The sequence below is a fragment of the Phytophthora ramorum genome (assembly GCF_020800215.1).
Source record: "Phytophthora ramorum isolate Pr-102 chromosome Unknown Phyram_PR-102_s0002, whole genome shotgun sequence".
Lineage (NCBI taxonomy): Eukaryota > Oomycota > Peronosporomycetes > Peronosporales > Peronosporaceae > Phytophthora > Phytophthora ramorum.
This window is the reverse complement of record NW_027150648.1, coordinates 1150247-1166989: the sequence shown is the minus strand read 5'-3', so window position 1 is coordinate 1166989 and position 16743 is coordinate 1150247. Positions and strand designations below refer to the sequence as shown.

General features: G+C 58.1%; 9 protein-coding genes across 9 annotated transcripts; 6 read left to right on the top strand and 3 right to left on the bottom strand.

Moving 5' to 3' along the window:
* Nucleotides 1-528: 528 nt before the first annotated feature.
* Nucleotides 529-2028, top strand: KRP23_1795 (Solute carrier family 2, facilitated glucose transporter member 3; the record flags this gene model as incomplete). Its single annotated transcript, XM_067886449.1, has 1 exon — nt 529-2028. One exon carries the CDS (start codon nt 529-531, stop codon nt 2026-2028), a length of 1500 nt encoding a protein of 499 aa, XP_067749128.1.
* Nucleotides 2029-2507: 479 nt separating this feature from the next.
* Nucleotides 2508-6609, top strand: KRP23_1794 (ABC transporter C family member 2; the record flags this gene model as incomplete). The annotated part of the gene is made up of 3 exons (XM_067886448.1): nt 2508-3928; nt 4301-5621; nt 6586-6609. 3 exons carry the CDS (start codon nt 2508-2510, stop codon nt 6607-6609), a joined length of 2766 nt encoding a protein of 921 aa, XP_067749127.1.
* Nucleotides 6610-6931: 322 nt separating this feature from the next.
* Nucleotides 6932-8842, top strand: KRP23_1793 (Adenylate cyclase; the record flags this gene model as incomplete). The annotated part of the gene is made up of 1 exon (XM_067886447.1): nt 6932-8842. One exon carries the CDS (start codon nt 6932-6934, stop codon nt 8840-8842), a length of 1911 nt encoding a protein of 636 aa, XP_067749126.1.
* Nucleotides 8843-8913: 71 nt separating this feature from the next.
* On the bottom strand, nt 8914-10116 carry KRP23_1792 (Receptor expression-enhancing protein 4; the record flags this gene model as incomplete). The annotated part of the gene is made up of 2 exons (XM_067886446.1): nt 8914-9904; nt 9986-10116. The coding sequence occupies 2 exons, from the start codon at nt 10114-10116 to the stop codon at nt 8914-8916; spliced, it is 1122 nt and encodes a 373-aa protein (XP_067749125.1).
* Nucleotides 10117-10350: 234 nt separating this feature from the next.
* On the top strand, nt 10351-11513 carry KRP23_1791 (uncharacterized protein; the record flags this gene model as incomplete). The annotated part of the gene is made up of 2 exons (XM_067886445.1): nt 10351-11136; nt 11205-11513. The coding sequence occupies 2 exons, from the start codon at nt 10351-10353 to the stop codon at nt 11511-11513; spliced, it is 1095 nt and encodes a 364-aa protein (XP_067749124.1).
* A 158-nt stretch (nt 11514-11671) lies between these two features.
* KRP23_1790 (uncharacterized protein) lies at nt 11672-12150 on the bottom strand (the record flags this gene model as incomplete). Its single annotated transcript, XM_067886444.1, has 2 exons — nt 11672-11787; nt 11853-12150. 2 exons carry the CDS (start codon nt 12148-12150, stop codon nt 11672-11674), a joined length of 414 nt encoding a protein of 137 aa, XP_067749123.1.
* A 669-nt stretch (nt 12151-12819) lies between these two features.
* On the top strand, nt 12820-13536 carry KRP23_1789 (uncharacterized protein; the record flags this gene model as incomplete). The annotated part of the gene is made up of 1 exon (XM_067886443.1): nt 12820-13536. The coding sequence occupies one exon, from the start codon at nt 12820-12822 to the stop codon at nt 13534-13536; it is 717 nt and encodes a 238-aa protein (XP_067749122.1).
* A 238-nt stretch (nt 13537-13774) lies between these two features.
* On the bottom strand, nt 13775-14746 carry KRP23_1788 (Store-operated calcium entry regulator STIMATE; the record flags this gene model as incomplete). The annotated part of the gene is made up of 4 exons (XM_067886442.1): nt 13775-13814; nt 13898-14292; nt 14353-14442; nt 14504-14746. 4 exons carry the CDS (start codon nt 14744-14746, stop codon nt 13775-13777), a joined length of 768 nt encoding a protein of 255 aa, XP_067749121.1.
* A 577-nt stretch (nt 14747-15323) lies between these two features.
* KRP23_1787 (Geranylgeranyl transferase type-2 subunit alpha) lies at nt 15324-16419 on the top strand (the record flags this gene model as incomplete). Its single annotated transcript, XM_067886441.1, has 3 exons — nt 15324-15629; nt 15688-15808; nt 15884-16419. The coding sequence occupies 3 exons, from the start codon at nt 15324-15326 to the stop codon at nt 16417-16419; spliced, it is 963 nt and encodes a 320-aa protein (XP_067749120.1).
* Nucleotides 16420-16743: the final 324 nt, after the last annotated feature.

Here is a 16743-nt window from a genome sequence, read left to right as displayed (position 1 = left end):
ATCGTTGCCAACGAAGCGACCGATGATTCAATGTATATTTTGAGCTACATGTAGCCATAACGTTACTTAGCGGTATACTTGACTTTTTATGCGTGAATTGAAGGAGAACAAAGATCGTTCATCAGCTCACGTGGCAGCGAAGGCCACCTTCTTGACCACAGCACGCTTCAATTTCATCTGCCAAGCAAAGCAACAATCTCTCTGGAACGCAGGCAGCGCGTATCCTTCGCTGCCGACAGTCCTCCGTGGTTGAAGTGGACACCTGAATCAAACACTTTGGCCCGGAGCCCGGCTGCATAGACTTCGCGACAGGAATCAAGCGCGTCAATCACGACTCGTTTGCACTGCAACCGGTGCGTGGTAGTGCTCCACGTACACTTGACCGCAACGGCAGTCCAACCGCGCCTCCATTCTCGCCGCCCACCTCAACTTCGCGGCGCGACGTACAGCTCAGTTCCCATCTGGACAAGCCAAGCTCACTCCACCGCATCAAGCGAGAGCGACCACAAGTAAACCCAAGCACCCACCATGCCGTCTGAAGCGCAGACCGACCCGGTGTACTCCGAGGCCACCACGCCCAGAGGCGTCGACAACGTGCCCGCGTTCGACGAGGCGCAGAAGGCGGCGGCCCGCAGCATCAAGCCCAACACCATCATGTACGCCAGCATCCTGGTGGCGCTGCTGCAGCCCTTCCAGAGCGGGTGGTCGTCGTCGCAGACCAACCTGTCGCAGTACAGCGACACCGACGAGTGCAACGCGCGTCCCGTGGCCGACGACACGTGCCTCATGTTCCCGGGCCACTCGAAGCTGGATTGGACGTTCGCCGTGAACGCATGGATCTTCGGCGGCATGATCGGCTCGCTGGTCTGCGGCCACTTCAGCGACCTGTGGGGCCGCAAGAAGCTGCTGTTCGTCAACTGCGCCTTCATGATCGTGGGCGCCGTGGTGGAGGCGTCCGTGTCGAACGTCTGGGCCTTCTCCGCGGGCCGCCTGATCGCCGGCATCGCGTCCGGCACCGCCACGGGTACGCTCGGCGCCTACACGAACGAGCTCACCCCGCCGCACATGCGCAACATCCTGGGGCTGGGACTGCAGATCTCGGTGACCATCGGCATCTTGTTCCCGGCCATTTGCTTCTTCTTCGCCAACACGAGCTCTGGCTGGCGCTACCTGGCGGCCTTCCCCGTCATCCTGGCCGTGCTGTTCCTGGTGCTGGCGCCCAAGCTGTGCGTGGAGAGTCCCGCGTGGCTGCTCATGAAGAACCGGCGCGAGGAGGCCAAGCAGGTCATCGCTCGTCTGTACGGCGAGGAGAACGTGTACACGGCTCTGTCGTGGATGGAGGCGTCGACCAAGCCGGACGCCGAGCAGGGCCTGGTGCAGGCGTCCCCGCAGAAGGACTCTCTGTTCGCGCCCAAGTACCGCCTTCAGCTGGCCGCCGCCATCCTGCTGTCCTGCGCGCAGCAGCTGTCGGGCATCAACGCCGTGTTCTACTACTCGGGCTCAATCTTCAAGGACGCCGGCATCTCGGACCCGCGCGTGGGCACGCTCATCATCAACTTCATCAACATCTTCCCCGCCTTCTTCACGGGCGTGCTGGCCCAGCGCTTCGGCAACCGCAACATGATCCTGTGGGGCATCGCCGGCATGTTCGTCATGGCCGTGCTCATGACGGTGGGCTTCCTGGTGGACGTGCCAGCGCTGTCCATCGTCTTCACGGCTCTGTACGTGATCGCGTTCGGCGTGACGCTGGGGCCGCTCGTGTGGGTGATCACGGCCGACCTGTTCCCGGACTCGGTGCGCGCCACGGCCACTTCCATCGGCATCGGCGCCAACTGGCTGTGCAACCTCATCGTGGGGGTGGCGTACCCGTACATCGCGGACGCGCTGGACGACTACAGCTACCTGCCGTTCGTGGTGCTGCTGGCCATCTTCTTCCTGCTGTCGCTCAAGCTCGTGCCGGAGACGTCCAACAAGTCGGCGGACGAGGTGCAGCGCGAGTACGAGGAGCGCTACCGCAGCCGTCAGTAGGTGGGTTGTTGCTGTTGCTGTTGCTGCTGCTGCGTCAGTGGTGGTCTACTCCGCTATGCTATAATACCATTTTGCGTTGTTTGATATTTTGCGTTGAAGTTGCAATGTTGAGTAGCACGTACACAATGTGTTCGAGCTCTGCATTTGAGAACAAGGCTTTAGTAGTAGTGTCTTCATTAATTAAAGACCGGGGCTGTTATTTCTGCACACCACTTTGATTAATGCCGCAGTTGAAGCGCGGTGCGTCCGGGCCGCCGGTTTGTGAAGGCCGCTTTTGCTGTAACGTTGCATGGTGCGGGGACCACTGGACCACTGGACTAGGCGGCTTGCTGCTCGAACGACAGTAGCTTGATCAGCGATCGGCACCACCACGAGCCAGCTGAATGATGGTAATCTTGAAGATATGCGTCGCTTTAGCGGAGCTCTCCACTCGTCGATTGGCATCAAAGGACTGCAGAGTTGGAGGCGCTTTCTTCGCCATGACTTCGCTGCTCGGGAAAACTGGTCACAGTCCGCCCACGTACTCCACGTTCGACAAGTCCAGGCCTGACGCTCCAAGCGATGGCCCTGAAGCTGCCTCTTGTGGGTCTCGCCTGCTCTTCTCCTTCGCTGGGCCATTGATGCAACTCGGAGCGGAGCGACAACTGACACCCGACGATCTGTGGGAGCTCGAGCGTGCCAACCAGACCAAGACGGCGTTCTCCGCCTTCTCCCAGCACTACGAGACGTCCACGGGCTCACTAGTCCACGCGGTCGCGCGCAGCTACGGAGGCAAATTGGCACTCTGCGGTGCTGCGTCTTTGGTCTCTGCAGCCTGCGGACTGTTCGCTCCACTGGTGCTGCACCACGTGATCGAAGCTTTTGCAGCTCCGGTGACGGACCTTCCAGACCTGAGTCTCTGGTTGGGTCTGTTCTTCACGTCGCGGCTGGTGAACGCTCTGGTGTCGGCCCACTTGGCGTACTACCTCGACGTCCTCGGGCTTCGACTCACTGCAGCGTTAAAAGCTCTTCTGTTCCAGAAAACCCTACGTCGTAATGCGGCCAAAGCCCCACCAGCCGAAGCTGTGGACGTCTCCAACTTGTTCACGTCGGACGCCAACAGCGTCTCCACTGTGGCGCACTACATCAACAGTGCGTGGATCCTCCCCGTCCAGATCGGAGGCGTGGTCTACATGCTGTACTGGGTCATCGGAGCCGCAGCCTTTGCTGGCTTGGCGGTCATCGGGGCCTCGTCGCTCGCAGGGGTTCTTGTGGGGAAGGTGAGTGTCGATGCGTTCCGGAACATGATGCAGCAGCGAGATGGCCGCATGAAGGCCATCAAGGAGGTGTTTGGGGCCATCCAAGTCGTCAAGCTCAACGCGTGGGAGGACAAATTCGCCGCGCGTGTGGCGGCTCGCCGCGCAACGGAGCTGCGGGCTCTGCGGTCGTTTTTACTGAGCTGCTCTCTCGAAGAACTGGTGGTGTGGGCTTCTCCATTGCTGGTGTCCATCGTGTCGCTGGCCGTGTACTCCGTCGGCATGGGGCAACCGCTCACAGCCGCCAAGGTGTTCACTGCTCTGGCGCTCTTCAACGCGCTACGGACGCCACTGCAAGACCTGCCGAGCGTCATCCAGTCCTGCCTTCACGCTAAGGTTGCGCTGGACCGCATCTCAAGTTATCTAGCGCATGCCGACTACAGAGTTGCGAACGTACGTCGGACTGACCCGTCCCAAGCGGAATACGTGGACGTGTCCGTGACGAACGGGAGCTTCGGGTGGAAGGCAGACGCTCCTGTCCTGACAAACGTGCATTTCACAGCCAAGAAAGGGGACCTGGTGGTTGTTCGTGGCGCTGTGGGGGCCGGCAAGTCGTCGCTGTGCGCTGCGTTGCTAGGAGAGGCAGAGAAGCTCAGTGGGGGAGTGTTCGTTCGAGGACGCGTGGCTTACTACTCGCAGCAGCCGTGGATCCAAAACATGACTATCCGTGCCAACATCCTCTTCGGCCACGAGTTTGACGGCAACAAGTACCGCAAAGTGCTGGACGCGTGTGGTCTTGTACCGGATCTGAAGCAGTTTCCAAGTGGAGATGCAACTGAACTCGGCCCCAAAGGGGTCAACTTGTCGGGCGGACAGAAGGCTCGAGTGAGTCTGGCTCGCGCGTGCTACGCCGACGCCGACGTGTTTCTACTGGATTCGCCTTTGGCAGCAGTCGACGCTGTGGTTCAAAGCGAGATTTTCAGCAAGTGCATTTGCGAGCTACTCGAGGACAAGACGGTCATCTTGGTGACGCACAGCCCCGAAGTGATTCGATCACCCGCTGTGAACTACCTCGTTACGGTTGGAAAGGGCTCGATCCTTTGCGAACGACGAGACCCGGAGCTTCGGCGAAGCGCGTATTCAACGCGCCGAGCTCTCGCTGGGTCTCCGCAACCTGTGGAGACTGCGAGCGACGCTGTAGATGAAGCGAGTAAAGGGCGATTCGTGGAGGAGGAAGTGAGACGAGAGGGACGGGTCACGAGCGAGGTCTTCTGGGTGTACTTCCAGGCGCTGGGCGGGATGAAAATGTGCACTCTGGTGCTCGTGTCCCAATTATTGTGGCAGGGCTTCCAGATTGGCAGTGATCTGTGGCTCAGCCATTGGACCACGGAAGGCTACGGCGTTGGCGCTGAAGAGACCAAGGAGAAGATGCTGGTTTACGCGCTTCTGGGTGGGGGAGGAGCGCTGATGGTCCTCGTCCGGTCGGTTTGCGTCGTGTTTGTTGGCCTTGGTGGTGCTCGGTACTTGTTCACAGCCATGACCGACGCGCTGATGCATGCTCCCATGAGATTCTTCGACACGAACCCCATCGGCAGGATCGTGAACCGCTACTCGACTGACATGGGGTCGATTGATTTCCGTATGCCGCTGATCTACGGCGGCTTCTTGGCGGACTTCTTCGTCGCAGTGTGCCAGCTAGCAACTGCTGCCTACATGGTCAACTGCTTAGGCCTCCTCGTGGTTCCTCTCGTGTGGCTCTACGTCAAAGTCGCAAGCTTTTACTTGTCGTCGTCGAGTGAAGTGACTCGGCTGCAGCGAGTGGTCTCGTCCCCAGTGCTGAGTCTCGTGAGTCAGTGTGAAGAAGGGGTGACTGTGATCCGCGCCTTTGGTCCTGAGTGCAGCTCTCGCATGGCCGGCGAGATGCTTGAGCGCATTGACGAGAGTAACAAGGTCGCTTACGTCAGGACGGTCACGGAGAAGTGGTATATCGTGCGGATCCAGCTCATCGGCTGCGCTGTTGTGGTCGCCATCGTGTCGGCGCTGGTGTATCTCCGTTCGCTCTTGTCTCCGGGGCTGGTTGGCTTGGCCTTCACGTACGCGCTCAACGTGGACGAAGGGCTGGCGAACATCGTCCGGCAGTGGTCCTACGTGGAGCTCATCATGGTCAGCCCCGAGCGCGTGCTGGAGTACGCTTCGCTCGCGCCTGAGGGCTGCAGCTCAGCTCTTTTGGTCGAACCCGCTGCGGAGTGGCCTGCTCAAGGAACTATCCAATTCGACCGAGTCGTTTTCAGCTATACGGGGAGCGGCGAAGACCCTGTGCTGGACAGCGTGTCCTTCAGCATCAAGAACAACGAGAAGGTCGGCATTGTGGGCCGAACTGGAGCGGGCAAGTCGAGTCTGACCCTGGCGCTCTTCCGAGTGAGCGAGCTGGTGTCTGGCCGGATCTCCGTCGCGGGGACCGACATCTCGACGGTTCCACTCCGCTCGCTTCGAGGCCGCATGTCCATCATCCCGCAGTCCCCAGTTCTCTTCAAGGGGCCTCTTCGGTCCTACTTGGACCCGTTCGACGGGTTTGCAGACTCGGACATCTGGTCGGCCTTGGACAAGGTGGGGATGAAGCAGAAGGTCGGGGCCTTGGAGAACCGGTTGTCGTTTGAACTGGGCGAGAACGGCGAGAATTTCAGCGTGGGCGAGCGGCAGTTGCTGTGTATGGCTCGTGCCTTGCTGAACCGCAGCCGGATCGTGGTGATGGATGAAGCCACGGCGGCTATCGATCATGACACCGAGCAGAGGCTGCAGGAGATGATCTCGCGCGATTTCGCCAACGCTACCGTCTTGACGATCGCCCACCGTCTAGCCACGGTGCTCCATTCCGACCGCATTCTCGTGCTCAGTGAGGGGAAAGTTGTGGAATTCGACACGCCCAAGAAGCTTGTCAAGGACTCGGGTGGCGTCTTCTACGAGCTCGCAAAGGAAGGAGGGTATCTGGACAAAGTGTGAGGGGGGCGGCGCCTTATTCCTTGCCAATCGAGCAAAAGTTACGCAACTGCGTCAAGAAATTCGTAGCGCCACACTCCCACGTAGAGCAGAAGGCACCGCTCGCTTTGTCACGGTACGCAGCTACAGCTCGCAGCTTTGACCGGCACTCGACACCTTACGACCTGGAAGAGCGCCTCGAGGACTGGTAACTTCGCTGCAAGTGCGAGCGCTAAGATAATGTGAAATTTACGCTACAAAGCAATAAAGTTTATGGTGTTGACGCCGGATCAGCTCATCGGTTTGACACGAACGACGACGGACGCGTTTGATTAATTGATTGAAGTCTGAAGAAGGAGAAGAATGGTGACACTGGTCGTTCTCAAGTCCATTAGCCAGCAGAGAACGCCAGCTGAAAATCCTGCTTCACAACCCAGTTTTCAGTCTTGCTCCCTGTCCACTACATCACTCGTGAGCAAGTCTCCAGTATACCCCTCAACTATCATACACTGCTCCAACTATTACTTTAGAGAATACTTTCGCTATTTTAATCACTCATTCCGTATGGTATTCTACCCTAAACAATCGTACGCCTGTCAACAATCATATTCGTGCCGAAATCCAGCCAGGCTCAGTAATTTTCTCTCATCCATTCGCGCAAAACGGCGACGCCACAATCGCAAATTCGCAGCATGACGACGATGGAGGCGGTGTGGGTGCGCAACTCGTCTGTGAACCTGGCGTGGATGTACACGTACTGCCTCACGCTCTTCTTCAGCTGCGGCACGAGTCTGCTGGCCGCCTACCACATGCGCAAACTGGGCGGAGACCTGCTGCGCTCCACCGTGCGCTTCGTCATCGCCATGTTTCTCTTTTGCAGCATGTTGCACGCACTTGCAGGTGGCGTATTTTACGCGTATTTAATCCACGCCATCAACAAGGTCGTGAGCCAGATGGAGGACCAATCAGGCTCAGGCTCCGGCTCAATACCCACCCAGGCCGAAGTGGCCGTGGGCCAATTACTACATAACGACAGCAAGGACGACGGCGGCGAGGCCGCGTATATTACCAAACTTACGCAGGACGACGTGCCGTTATCGACGGCGCTCACGGCGCTGCTGTTGGCCGAGAATTTATTCTTCATCCTGAGTGCGTATTGGATATTCTTGCTGTCACGGGAGCTGTTCAAGCTCGCTATGAGGACGCTGGACCGAGGAGAGCAGAACGAGAAGGCCACGATCGTAAAATACGTGTGGAGGGCGTGGGTGATTATCGGGATTTTTCTCGGAGCGGGGTTGGCCATTGTCATTGTGCACGACGGATACAACCGAGCGTACAAATACTTGAGTTTCGTGGAGCTGGCGGGGATCATTTTCTCGGTGTTTTACGCCATGGGGGCGCTCGTGGTGTTACGATTTTCAGGGAGAAAGCACGAGCATATTCACGGCGTTGTGATGGCCTCGCCGCTGTATCGGAGACTCAAGCTGCTCATGATCGTGTGCGGAGTGTTCACGCTGCCGTACTGCTTTCTGCAGGTTGCGCTGCTCTGCATGCCGCAAGACCAGGTGGATAATATCCCGGACTACACGGTCGGAATCGTGACGATGCTGTACTATCTGTTTGGCGCAGCACAAGCGCTCGTGATGGGTGGGAGTCAGCAGTGCTGCATCCGGATGCTGTCTCCGATCATCCCCACGCACATCAAGAACTCGCCAGAGTGGGCCAACCTCCGTGCCAATCGACGACACGACTCGTACGCGACGTACGAGGCCACCGCCCCGCCGGATAAACCCGTGTTCGTGAATACGGACATCGAGGCGAGCTCAGCGTTGTGGGCTCAGGCCCCAGAGTCCATTATCGACACCGCTCAGGACCTGCATGACGACTTGCTGCGCTCGCTGCTGCCCAGATTCAACGGCTACGAGATCACGACAGCAGGTGACGCGTTCCAGTTAGCGTTCCACCGGATCCCGGACGCAGTGAACTACTGCCTGGAGGTGCAGCTCCAGTTGCTGCAGGTGAAGTGGCCGTCAGAGCTCGAGGGTCTTGTACCGTCTGTCAAGACCGAGGTGGCAATTGGTCTCAAGCCGCAGCTTCTCTTCCGCGGCATCCGAGTGCGAATGGGCATTCACGACACGAACGTAGGGGAGGAGGGCAACCTCATCATGCAGACGCACCGCGTGACCGGCAAGGCGCTTTACATTGGCGCCTCCGAGTACATTGGCCGCGAAGTGGGTGACGTCGGCTTTGGCGGCCAAATTATCGTCTCTCGCCGCGTTGCGTCGTGGTTGCAGACCAACAACAACAAGGCCAAAATCGTGACTCCCTTCCGCGTGGACTACTACGGCATGCACCCGATCAACCAGCTGGAAATCGACATTGAGCTGTACGAGATCACGCCCAGGATTTTGAAAACGAGGCGCAAAATCTTCCGCAAGCGGGTGGAGATCAAGGAGGGGAAGATCAAGGACGAGAGCGTTCGAGGCACCGACACGGACGAGCCCACGCCGGAAGATGAAAACTTCGGCATAGAATATTCGTGCGAACGTACGCCTACACATCGCTTTCGCGAGAAGATGCCGACTGTAATTTGGCAGTCGTAGAGCAAGCAATCAAAATATTTATTCGCTGCGTCTTTTTCAGCAAGCAATTCCTAATTTTCGCCACGCGAATTTTACTTTCTCGAGGATTGCTCATTCGCGCAAAATTTGAGTTTTGCGAACGCCTGGTGCATGAGAATGTGCTCAATCGCAGAGCGCAGCTTGGTGAGCGCGGCCGTATCGCGCTTTTTGTGTTCGGCGATCAAAAGTCGCAGCCCCGCGACTAGCAAATCGCGACTCTTTTGCGCTTCAGCTTCGAACAGCATCACAGCCTTCCCGTTGTCCAGCACGAAGGCCTTAGCGGCGTCAACTTGTCCGTCCTCGACCATTTTCGCGAACATGGCGCACTCCTCAGCAGCCGAAACGGAGACGCGGCGCAAGTTGTGCAGCAAAAGTCGAGCCTTCTTCTTCTTATTGTCAGTGTCTCGGGCACTCATGAAGCTCACGTAGCGCGAATTCGCAGACTCCAGCAGCAACGCGCGGTTTTTCACGACCCCAGCCGACGGGTGGTACTTAAGCTGGAAGCCTTTTACCATGAGCTTCTTGAAGTGGTCGAGCACGTGTTTCGCCTTTTCGGAGCGATGTGGCACTTGCTTTTCCTCCTTGTTGTCTTGCACTCGAGCTTTTTGCGCGGAATCGGCCGATTTCTCACTTGTTGCGCTAGTTGCAGCAGATAGCAAGGACGGCATTCGCAAATTCTCAGTAGCAGCTTCGGATGGGTGCAACTTGCCCAGTGCTTGTTGCACTAGCTGCGCAGCCATGAACTGCTGGCTTTGCGCAACAACGTCCGAGCTGTTGCGCAGTGCAATCACGGCCGTGTCTTTGCACACTTGCACCATCTTCTCACCGGCGCGACGCTTGAAGTCTGCAATTGTGAGGTCGATGACCACTTCGTGCTGCTGGAAAGCAGGCGCCAACCACTTTTGGTGCAACAAAAGAGCCCCGCGATACGAGGGCAGCACCAGCCACGCCAAGGCCACGATCTTAGCCTCGAGGTAGAACGGGACCCAGGAGATGACCGTGTCGCCCACGGTCTCCACGACCCAAAAGAGCGCGTTCACGGCCCTACATGCAAATTTCGCGCAAAAACAAAAGTCAGGATCAGCACCGAAATAAGAAATAAAAACTCGAAAGCTTTTGCAGTACCAAAAAGTGATCCATTGCAGCAGCTCTTGCTCTCGACGAGTGCGTAGCGCTTCAACCGACGCGTACAGCGGGTAGACGTAGCCCAGCCCCATGCACAGCTGGCGAGCGACGAACTGCCCGACCAGCACCATCCTAACTCGTCGTTCAATAAGCACTGCAACAACCGAAATGGACTTTTGCGCAAATGCATCATGCTTCAACCACCCGGCCAAAAATACCCAAGAGCTTCAACCGCTGACCAACAATACACCTCAACTGACTCTTGTGAGCCCAAAATCGCTCTCGTCCAATCGTATCATTTAGCTCGTGTCAAGCACCCAATCACACGGTCGCACCTCCTGACAGATCATTATCCAACGTCCGCCATGGCGTCCACGGAGGACGCGACGGCCTTGGCGCAGGCGTCGCCCGTCCAGTTGGCGCTCACGGGGATGCTCTTCGGGCTCATCCACGTGCTCACAGGACCCGACCACCTCAGCGCACTGGCGACGCTGTCCGCGGGTTCGTCGTGGCGCTCGTTCGCGCTGGGGATTCGCTGGGGCTGCGGCCACAGCATCGGCCTCGTCGTCATGGCCGTCGTGTTCATCGCGCTGGACGGGAAGCTGGACTTTACGGTGCTCAACGTGGTCACGGACGTGCTGGTGGGCGTCTTCATGATCGCGCTGGGCGTCTACGGCGTCCACGAAGGCGTCAAGAAGGCGCGACGCAGCAGACGCCGCGGAGCGTCACGGAGGAAGCGGAAGACGGAGAAGAACCAGGACAGTGAAGACAGCGAAGGAGACGCCGTGGAGACGGAGACGGACTCGGTCTCGAGCCCCACGTTGAAGGACGTGGTCGTGACGTTCAGCGACGAGGACGAGCTGTCCCCTCGTCGGAAGTTGAAGAAGACCAAGGAGGAGGACGACGCCGTTATTGTCGACGTGGGCGTGAAGAGGGCCGTGTCGCCGCGGCAACACTTGGCGAGTGTGGAGACGAGTCCGCTGGAGAATAGTCCGTGCGAGAGTGTGGTGGCGCTGCAGGAGCTGCTGTCGGACCGCAGTCAGAAGAGTGACGAGACGGGCGTCGAGGCGGACGGCAAGCGGGAGGCAGGACCCATGTGCTGCGGCTTGAAACTGCCGACGATCGACTTCCAGAACGCGCAGACGCAGAAGGTGGACGACCTGGTGCTGGCAGGTTGTTGCTGCCCGTCTAACGTTTCTGCTTTTGTGTTTGGTTCTAGTGCACTGCGCTGTTGGTGGGGATCGTGCACGGCATTGCAGGGCCAGGCGGCATCCTCGGCGTGCTGCCTGCTGTGGGGCTCCACGACACGGTCAAGTCGTGCACATACCTGGGCTCCTTCTGCGTCACGTCCATCGCCACGATGGGTCTCTTCGCCGCAGCGTACGGCGAAGCCACGGGCCGGCTGGGCGAACGGTCCGAGCTGCTGGCCTTCCGCATATCTATCTTCTCGTCCATGCTCTCGGTGGTCGTGGGCGTCCTCTGGTTAGTGCTAGCTGCCATCGGCAAGCTGCAGGAGATCTTCGGCTGAACGACGGCAACAGGCCCATCCAGCCAAGGCAATGCAAGTATTTCAGAGAGCTCAGCTCCACAAGTTTCATACAGATTCATGTCGTTGTGTGGCGTCTCGCGTCGTCTTAACGGCTTCAGTCTCCGGCAGCAGCAACGTCCCGCACTGTCTCTTCCTGTCTATTCCTTGGCAGGTTCCTCGGTGGCCTCGGCGGGTTCTTCGGCAGCAGGTTCGTCCTTCTGGTCGTCCTTCTTGTCCTCCGTCTCTTCCTCCTTGTCGTCACTCGTCTCCTTCGCTGTGAAAGGTAACAGGTCCACAATCAGTTTATTGCCTACTTTGTCCCCCCAAACGTCCACCTACGCGTGTCCTCCTTCGTCTTCCAGTAGTTGTCCATGTCGCTGTCCAGTTTCTTGGCCGCGTGCTCCTCTGACTTGCCCCAGTAGCTGTCCATCTCGGCGTCCAGCTCCTCCGCCGTCTTGGGCTTGGGCTTGTCACCGCCGCGTCGTCCGCCGCGCCCGCCCTTGGCGCGGCCCTTGGGAGCGTCTCCACCGCCTCCGCGACGACGGCCGCGGCCCTCGCGTGCTCCCTCGTAGGGCGCGGCGCGGCTTGTGGCCGCGTTACCGCCATCGTTGTTGCGTCCTCTGCGTCCACGAGCCATGGCTACAGTCTATTCGGTTCTATTGAGAGTGGAGGGGCGGATAGCTTTCCTTGAATTCCTGCTATCGTGTTGGAGAGGGTGTGGGTGGGACCACATGAAATAGACCTTCACTCCTGCACTTCAACTGAAAAGACCCGGGTGAAATGGGCTGTTGCAAAACCACAACGAGTATGGGTGTGTTGTTTCCGCTGTAGATTGGAGCGCGCCGACGAAAAACGGTATCAGTCAAGGCTATGAGTTGACAAACTAACTCACGCGAATGAGGTCCAGGGTGGTAGAATAGAAATAACGGTCAAACCAGTGAAGTCTAGGGTGTTGTTGCAACGAAGCGCAGGCGATGTTGTCAGGGACATGGTATACATGTACGCAGGCGCATTGCCGAAGACGAGCGTGTTTGAAATTGGTCGGAATGGTTGGACGAAGGCGAGCGTCCAGCCATTCCGGCCAAGTTCAAGCTTGCAGCCATTCTAATACATGTGGCATGTTTTTAGACATGGTAAGCAAGAGTCTTGCTGCTAGGGACAGTAAAACCCAGCCAAAGCCATTCACCCACAATGCACTTCAACTCGACGGCAACCTGCCCTCTGATTATCCGCGGTCACCTGCACCGCCAGTTCAGTCCTCAATCCGCCGAGTTTGACAATCGTCTACAACCTGCAAACGCTGCAGATGCCCCGGAAGCCACGCACCAAGCAGGAGCGGCTCAAGTCGCCCATGTGCACGCGCAGCTCTGCTAATACCCCATGCAGCCTCAGCAACGCCGTCACACCCAAGACCGGGACCACGTGCACGCCCAAGACCCGCAAAATGGCGTCGCGAAACGCCCAACCCCCTTTCTCGTCCTCCAAGATGCCGGCGCTCGCGGCGCTCATTGCTGCGGCGCTCAATGTGGACATCGGAGCCCCCACCGACGCCACTAAAACGCTCGCACGTGTAAAAGTCGCTCCTGCAGTCGCTTCTCCTTCCCTTGAGGCTGCAACGGCGTCGCCAATTGCTGCTGCATCGCCCGTTGCCCCGACGATTTCGCCGTCGTGCAAGGAGAACCGCCCGAAGCGCAGGAAGCGCGAGACAATCAAATTGCCGCCCACTGTTTCGCTCGCGACGCTGAGCGCCGAGGAGCTGAGGCGGCTGAAGAACCGCATCTCGGCCTCGAGGCTGCGCGAGCGCTCGCAGCAGAGCATGCGCCAGATGGAGGAGCAGCTCGAGGTCTACAAGCAGCGCTGCGAGTTCCTCGAGAGCGTCGTGTCCGGCTGCTCGTCGTGCGCCGTGCTGAGCGCCGTCCAGTTCGGCGAGATCGAGCTGCTGCCCTTCACGAGGGAGGAGCAACAGGAGGGCGACCTCACGGAAGCCGAGTGCTTCGTGCTCGGGAACGTCCTCCAGCGCTGAGGGGAGCGCCATTGCATGTGATCGAAGTGGTATTTCAAGAATGTAGCTCTATGGATTTGTACGCCACGTCACATGGCGGGAGAGGATACCGCCCCTTCGTTCTTCAGGAAGCCGCTCAATAGACGGCGGTCTTCCCCGATGGCATCCACTACGCCGACATGTCTTGGATGTGGCAATTGTTTTATATAAAGGTTATCCAACGGACTCGGTTTCTCCGCGCGACGACGGCGCCGCTCGCTCAGCCAGCCCGCTCGATGACGTCCCGGGGGTGCGTTCGCCTACACAAGACAACAAGAGGACACAGCGACCGTTAACTTGCTGCTTCTACTTGCACGTAACACGCAACTACAGAATCTCGTACATATCGGCCGCGCTGGAGACGTTCGACATACCGCGTGGCTTCTGCACGGCGTCGTCGGACACCTCTGGATGCAGCAGCGGCAGCTCCTCGCTGCTCTGCTGCTCGTGGTCCATGAGGAAGCTGTCCTGGATCCAGAACTGCACCATGTTCATGACGAGCGGGCAGCCGATCATGACGATCAGCAGCTCGAGCTTCGGGTGGTTGTGCACGGGGTAGAAGAGCAGCGAGCCCATCCACCCAAGAGGCGTCGAGAAGGCGTAGAGCACCAGACCCACGAACAGCTTCATGATGCTCAGGATGGCGCACCACTGCAGCAGCTGCAGACACCAGACCCGCCACGACGGCGGGGAGCCGTAGAACCCGTGACAGCGCAGACTCGTCCACTGCTGTCGCGTCTGCAACCAACAAGACATCAATTTCTATTGCAAAAAGACCTCTACCCAGCAGCTACGTACAGCCACGAGCGTGAAGAGCTGCAGTAATAAATAGGCAATGTACACGCCCAGCGTCGTGTCGATCACGACGTTCATGAAGTAGAAGGCGCACTGTAAAGCAGTAAAAGAAGGTTAGCATCTCCTTTTGACCAATGGGGTGCCTGCAACGCACCTGGTCCTGGTCGCTGGGCGTGTCCGACAGGTCCACGAGGCCGATGGCGTACAGGATATTCAGGACGTGAATCATGGCGGCCGACGTACCCTGCTTCATGGCGTCCATGAACCAGACCCGCGCGGGCCGCCGCGGCCGCTCGAAGTGCCACTTGGCGTAGAGCGACGACAGCGCGATGAAGCCCAGCAGCATCTGCACGGCGTCGTCCGTGCGGTCCGCCACGAGTGTGCAGCGAGAGCTCATGTCGGTTTGTGCGGTCGGTGGCGAATCTGCAACTGACGGTTGAAGCCGCGAGATTTAGTTTCGTGAGCGCGGATTGGTTGAAAAGAGAAATTGGACGCGACAGGATTGGTGGAAAAGAAAGAGGCGTGAGAGACATGTTTAGGCTGTTTGGCGGGCTTGGTGCGCATACGATTTGTGGGAATGGTGCCGGCGCTCGCGCGAGGAACAAAGCTCACTACGGTGCAGTTTCCGAGGCAGATGACATGGACCAAGGACGCGCTTGATGAACGCTGCAATTTTGCTGTGCTCTGCGCAATGGCGACAGGGTATGATGTTCGGTAGGTTGCACTAATCGACCGAAATACGGTACTTGCATCTGGTGACGATGCGGTTCCACGAGATGCGTCCGCTTGTGACGCCACGAGCATCTGTCGAACATCGCGAAGCTGGTACAACTACAATAGCAAACGGCGAGATCGACGGATCCAGCGTTTCGAGTACACGAAGATAGGAATCAGCGGTGCCACGCGACGTCACTCATTTTGCACCAATCACCATCGCCCACGTTAAAACGTTTTTTTCTCCACATAACGCCAAGATGCACGGGCGCGTCAAGAGCGTGGAGCGCGAGAAGGAGCAGCAGAAGACCGATGCGCAGCGCCAGGAGGAGCTGGCCAAGGTGCGCATGTACCACGAGGTGGCGGGCAAAGTGCTGGCCATGAAGCGCCAGCAGCTGCACGAGCCCAGCGCGCTGCCGTTGACGTCGCACCTGCTGCTGCTGAACCCCGAGTTCCACGTGGTCTGGAGCTACCGACGCCAGGTCATCGACGCGCTGGCGAAACGGGCGCAAGATCCGGCGGCTGAAAGGCACGAAATGGCCAAAACGGAGCTGAAACTGACGCTGGTAAAACGGTTTTATCCGGACTATTTTGAGAGAAGTACTGACGTATTCGCGAGTTTAGGACGCGCTGCAACGCAACCCCAAGTCGTATTCGGCCTGGTTCCAACGGAGATGGATCGTGGACCAGGGACTCGCCGACCTGAAAAAGGAGATCGGACTATGTGATAAGCTCCTGGAGCTCGGTACGGCGGCTTTTTTGTTGCTGAAATGGTGTTTTTTTGCTTAAACACGATAAATGCTTAAATCGCTTGCTGCAGATGAACGCAACTTCCACTGCTGGAACTACCGTCGACATGTGTGCAAGCTGGCTGGAGTGGCGGAGGAAGACCAGCTGGCCTTTACGACGCAGAAGATCGAGCAGAACTTTTCCAATTACTCGGCGCTGCACCACCGCAGCATCACACTGCCGGAACCGCTGACGGCCGATGTGCTGTTTGACGAGATCGGACTGGTGCAGCAAGCTGTCTTTACGGAGCCTGACGACCAGAGTGCCTGGTTCTATTACCGCTGGCTGCTGACGTCCATGGTGGAGTTGGTGGAATCCTCTGCTGGCGACGCGGTTGGGTTTTTGAAGAGCCAAGTGCAGTGGCTGGGCGAACTGCTGGAGATGGAGACGGAGGCGAAATGGGTCGTTGTCACGGTTGCTGATCTGCACAGCCGTCTTGGCGCGATCACCGAGGTTCACGGCTGGGAGGAGTCGAAGAAGCAGAGTGTGGAGCTCTATGAGCGCGCGATCGCACTCGACCCGGATCACCGCCGATACTACGAGGACATGATGAAGAAAAGTGCCTGAAGAGCACGGCAGTCCATGAGTATAACGTTGGGTCTGTATCTACACTCTCTTGGCTGTATGCCGCGTCGGATGCGTCTCTTGCACGAGCAACATTTTTCTTACGTGTCATGCTTCGATGGCTGCTGCTTAGCCAGATTCGTTTGCCGGCTTTCGACAATTGTCTTGTCCCCTCGCTCGCATGTAGTTTGTAGTGCCGTGTCGACATTGTTCTGCTCCTTGTCATCCTCTGAGCTGTGTTAGAATACCCAACGACCATCTCAACTCATATCATATCAATGTTATAATCTCAACTCATATCATATCAATGCTATGATCTCAACTCAT